Consider the following 5,407-nt stretch of genomic DNA (forward strand, 5'->3'; position numbering starts at 1 on the left):
TGGTCTCGGTCAAAAGTTTTAGAGCAAAATGTACCCAAAATTATTTTTTACACATGAATTTAGAGTTGTAAAAGCTTTCAAACGCATTATCTTGATGCTGAAAGAGTTGATAACGTGCACGTTTGATAACCGCATGTGTGTGATTCAAAAATGTTAAATTATTTTTCTGAGGCCACATAGATTTTGATCAAAATATGTCAAAATCGTTAATTATGCACCAAGATCGTTGGGAAAAAGACTACGCGCATTATCTCAATGCCCAAGACATGAATTTGATGCATTTTTGGCGACCACGTGGATTTTGATCAAAAATGTCAAAATCGTTATTTATGCACCAAGAGCGTTGGGAAAAAGACTAAGCGCATTATCTCAATGCCCAAGACATGAATTTGATGAATTTTTGGCGAAAACGTGGATTTTGATCAAAACATGTCAAAATCGTTATTTATGGCACCAAGATCGTTGGGAAAAAGATCAAGAGCATTATCTCAATGATCTAAACATGAATTTGATCTATTTTTATGGACCACATGGATTTTGATCAAAACATGTCAAAATCGTTATTTATGCCCCAAGATCGTTGGGAAAAAAACCAAGAGCATTATCTCAAAGCCCAAGACATGAATTTGATGCATTTTTGTTAACTATAAAATGTATTTTGTAAGATTAAAATAAATTGTCGTTAAAAGTGATTGTAATACTGAGGATCCTTCGATATTTCGTTGTATCGGTTTATTCGTAGTGCTACCAAAGACCATACAATAATTTGCAACTTTTGGGCTTAGATAAAAACACCTACAACACTTACAAAGAGCAGTCATTATCAACACATGCCATATTGCTCGTAAATTCCTAAAAATAACACAGGATACTACCTACACACATGATCGACATTATACACACGTATAGGGAATGCAATTCCGCAGCAAAATCTCGATCCCGGTATTTGCGGGATTGTTAGATGTTAATCCCGCGGGATCCCGGTATTTACGGGATCCCGCAAAATTTTAAATAAATTGGCAAATAAGTAATTATGTGCGGTTAACTTCTGTATTAAAATAAATCGTTAATTATCACAATGTTTAACAAAAAAGTACCTTCAGCCTAACTTAGAACTGAAAAAACCTCACCTGTAAAGCACAAAAATGTGAACTTCTAAAGTGCCTCAAAAATCATAGCACATTTTTAACGAAAAAAGTTTAACAATTATTTAAAAAATAACTTCTCCGTTATGCGTTTCATTATCAAAGTAAACAGAGTCGTCCCCTTGGTCGACAAATTCCTCAGTCCCGAAAATCCCGCTTAATTTATGTGCGGGATTAATCCCGCAAAAATGCTCCGGGATCCCGGTATTTCGGGATTCCGCGATCCCGGTATTGCATTCCCTAGACACACGTAAACACACGTAATTGTGCGTCTTTTTTATTATATGGTTAATATCCGAAAAACTAGTAGTTTTGAAGATAATAATGTCCTATGCCTATCTCTGATATTTTTCTTGGTTTTACTGGTTTTTATACTATAATCTTAATGAAGTTATTATATATATGTCGTAGTCTTTTAGTGAAATCCGTCATTTCACGAAACGCCTAGTCCGAGGCCTAGTCATTTAGTGAAACGCTGAAAATTTGTACGTGTGGGGTAATTTCCCTTCCCCTTCTAGATCGATAAGGATACCATTTATCGATCTCTAATGGGAAGGGAATCCAATCGCTTGGTCTTGGAAAGTAAACTGTTCCACAGTTTCATATAAATGACTAGGCGTTTCGTGAAATGACGGATTTCACTAAAAGACTACGACATATATATCATTTTAAATAAATTTGTAGTTTTTAGATTCTTCTCACCCCATTTAAGATCTCAGTAATGTTTTTACTTATACCTACCTTATATATTTCTTTGATGTGACTACTACTAGATATGGTCCACACTCCACAGTATCTTAACATTCATCACATATAAGTTGAACCTAACTATGCTTCTAGCACTTGATAGCTATAAATATTTTAGATTTTATATGACCAAAATTTATCAAAAATTAAGGGAGTGGCCATTATCAATAATATAAATTAGTTAGTTATTACGGATTTGTAACATTAGTTAATTCCTTGCATATATTGTAATACCTGTATTTTTATTAAATGTTAGAAAACTGTTCGTAAATAAAACTGAGGTCACGGTTAACGTCAACATGTTACATACCTTCAGGTATCTTTTATATCGAGTGTAAGTGTTTGCAGCCATTACAAATTTTTTATCTTGTGGTAGATTTTTGTGTTTATTTATATCCTAACTCACTGTGCGAACAAATTTTAAAGTTAGTCACCCTTTGATTTACAGTTATTATTGCAAAAAGGAATATTGTAATTAAAGATGATTCTGAACTTGAGCGTCTAAGCTCAAAAAAAATGGAGTCCTACCTTGAAATATAGTATTACGAAACGTAATGAATAAACAATCAGTAGGTGATTAAAAGGCGTAAATTGGTATTGGATAGGAATACAGTCGCGACAAATACCAATAGCAAAAGATTGCCTTACAGATGAAATAAAATAAGACACTATAATTCCGTATCATATTTTCTTACAAACGTTTTTTAAATTGGTATAGAGTATTTCAGTCGACAATTTAACTTGGTCCTCTTTCTCTTTCAAAAAAATGGTTATTGCCCGAAGCAAACTGTGGATCATTTTGAATTCGAGTCTGTAAAGAAGGAGGTCAAGTTAACAACAATTAAAACTAAATTAAACGTATTAAACTACTCAAACAGGGAATGTACCGAATAGTAATAACTGTAATGAGGTAACGATGAATGATGGGTACACCGGTAGAAGGTAGTTGTACATTGCCAAGTTTATGTATGTTGACTTTACACTGACTGAACGAATATTAAAACAAATGACAAGACTAAGTGCTCATAATATTCGTGACATAAGAAAATGTTTGATGGTTATTTAAATATTGATTATTATTAAAAAAATACCCAAAAATCGTACTTGCACACTAAAAGCTAATACAAAGACTTTATATATTACTTTCAATGGTTAAGGTAGGATGCAATTCCTCTTCTGAATTACTGACCTCGGTATTTCCATGAGAAATCGATGCGACCGATTGGGTTTCTGAAATATTAGATCGGCTTCCCTGCCTGTTGTTTCTTCGCCGTTTCCTACGCACCTTGGTTTTCCGAGAATTCTCGTTATGGTAAGACTGTATGGAACGCAAACTGTGTTGACTTCCGCGTAGGTTACTACAAGAGACACTTAAAATTGGCCTCGGCATTGACATTGCTTCGACGTACGAAGGGGGCGATTGTAATTCTCTAGGATCTGGAGCATTTCTGTCTACGTACTCGGTACTGTAATGAAGGTTGCGTTCGTGAATTTGTCTGAGTCGTTCTTGCTCTTCCTGCCTTTCGGCTTCTCGGACCTCTTGATCCCGAGCTGTACGCCGGCGTCGACGGACGTTTCTTATTCCTATCGCGAGACAGCATAATACCGTTGACAGTGCAATGATTGCCCACACATACATCCATGTTCCCTTCACATTTCCGTTTTCACCGGGACGCCAGATTTGATTGCAAGCATTTTCCCATGTATACCCCGCAACGTTTTCGGGTGATCTACACCGCAAACTATTACTTGAAGTAACGCTGTATTGCAACCAACGGTAAAACTCCAAAAACTCCTGAGATTTACAGTCACAAATCCAGGAGTTATCTTCCAAATTCAACTCTGAAACACGATGGAAGAATGAAGGTTTTAATCCTGACGTTAAACGATTCCCACTCAAGTTAACAGATCGCAAACTAGGTAGCGCACTCAATGTCAAGATGTTTAAAGAAAAAATTCCACACCTGCTCAAATCCAGAACTCGAAGAGATTTGGCACTCAGTTTATCCGGTATGGAGGCGATCAGGTTACGGGATAAATTTAGGGTCTGTAACTTAGGCAACAACACCAAGCTCTGCGAATCGATGTGCTGAATTTCACAAACACTCAAATCCAACCACTTTAGGGAATCACTGGATAGTTGAACGACAGTATCCAAATAGTTTCTAGATAAATCGAGCTTTGTCAGTTGTTTATTGCTATTGAATGTCGCACTCGGTATATCTCTTATTGTATTGAGCGAAAGGTCTACGTTATGGACGTGTTTGAGAGGTTTAAAGGCGAACACGTCGATTTTCTTAATTGTGTTACTGGAAAGGTCAACGTTCTTCAACCCGGGACAGTTTAGGAACGTATTTGCGGGAATATGACGTAGATGATTTCCTTTTAAAATTAGGCCCGTTAAGTTTGGCAAACTGACTGACGGCACGGTCTCTAGGTTGCAGTGGGACAAGTCTAGGTGTTTCAACGATTTCGATCTTGAACTGTATTTCTTAAGTCCGTAATTTTCAGCCAGCGACAAATATTCTAAACTCGTAAGGCTGGAGATTCCATCTGGATGCATTCGTTGCAAGTTACAATTAGAAAGGTCTAAATGTTGTAGAGTATCCGATTTGAGTCGCGCGGTAAGCGCAAGTAAAGGATTATTTGACAACATTAATGTTTTCAAGTTGGGAAATCCCAAAAGAAGATCGTCTGATATATTCGTTATGGAACAGTTAATTAAAAGCAGAGTTTGCAGTGAATTACTTCGTAATGGCTGGTGGAGAAAGATATCAGAAAATCCTTGTAGTGGATTGTGGGACAGATTTAAGTTGTACAGCGAGGGTAAGTTGATTAATGCCGCTTTATTTATATCTAGCCAATATTTAAATAAATTATGCGACAAGTCCAATACCTCCAAACCGTTTAAAGTTTGGAAAGATTTCTCTTCTATATACAACAGTTTATTGTGAGACATATTTAGATGATGAAGTTCTTTGTAAGTTGAAATAGTTAAGGGAATGCTTGTAAACTCGTTGAATGATAGATCAAGTCGAGATACCTAAAATAGGTTTAGTTAGTAAAAAGTAAAAGGGATTGTACCTTAAAATGTGCTACCCGCAGATGTATTCCGTTGGGTAAATCCACGAGTCCGTTATGATGACAAGTTGTTGACAGTTCATGAGAATTACACGTGCAATTCTGGGGACAATCGAATTCTTCACCGTTTACCAATTGGAAGATGAGCCCAATACTCCACGCGCATTTGATTATGAGCCTCATATTTATTCATTTGCCGAACATTATATCAGGGGAAAGTTCTGAAATTAAATCCGTTGTGTTGTTCAGGAGGAACAAAAGTAGCTGACATAACAGATAACAAACACTACACTAGGTACATACTGTAAATTCTTAATATAACGAAGTTATCGGATTTATTTGCGGACCGCACTCTGATTATGTTGCCTTTAGTTATTTATACTGTTTAAATTAATATTTGTAACGTACTGAAAACCCTGATTCATAGATCTGAA

General features: G+C 36.1%; 1 protein-coding gene across 3 annotated transcripts; it reads right to left on the minus strand.

Moving 5' to 3' along the window:
• Positions 1 to 2,566: 2,566 nt before the first annotated feature.
• On the minus strand, positions 2,567 to 5,407 carry LOC116166276 (transforming growth factor beta activator LRRC32). 3 transcript variants are annotated; one of them, XM_031481157.1, is made up of 4 exons: positions 5,277 to 5,407; positions 4,992 to 5,194; positions 3,082 to 4,935; positions 2,567 to 2,703 (listed from the first exon to the last, which is right to left on the minus strand). In XM_031481157.1, the coding sequence occupies exons 2-4, from the start codon at positions 5,154 to 5,156 to the stop codon at positions 2,629 to 2,631; spliced, it is 2,094 nt and encodes a 697-aa protein (XP_031337017.1). In that variant the 5' UTR covers positions 5,157 to 5,194; positions 5,277 to 5,407; the 3' UTR covers positions 2,567 to 2,628. The 3 variants fall into 3 exon arrangements, with proteins under 3 accessions (XP_031337017.1, XP_031337018.1, XP_031337016.1); XM_031481158.1 differs by having other exon boundaries at positions 3,082 to 3,250; positions 3,302 to 4,935; positions 4,992 to 5,401; XM_031481156.1 differs by having other exon boundaries at positions 4,992 to 5,401.

This window comes from Photinus pyralis, unplaced genomic scaffold (assembly GCF_008802855.1).
Source record: "Photinus pyralis isolate 1611_PpyrPB1 unplaced genomic scaffold, Ppyr1.3 Ppyr1.4_LG3a, whole genome shotgun sequence".
Lineage (NCBI taxonomy): Eukaryota > Metazoa > Arthropoda > Insecta > Coleoptera > Lampyridae > Photinus > Photinus pyralis.

Coding starts and splice junctions, on each gene's coding strand:
- LOC116166276 (XM_031481157.1), bottom strand. CDS start 5,156: ATGAGGCTCATAATCAAATGCGCGTGGAGTATTGGGCTCATCTTCCAA. Junction 4,936..4,991: donor CCAACGGAATACATCTGCGG/GTAGCACATTTT, acceptor AACCTATTTTAG/GTATCTCGACTTGATCTATC. Junction 2,704..3,081: donor TTTCTCATGGAAATACCGAG/GTCAGTAATTCA, acceptor CCTTCTTTACAG/ACTCGAATTCAAAATGATCC.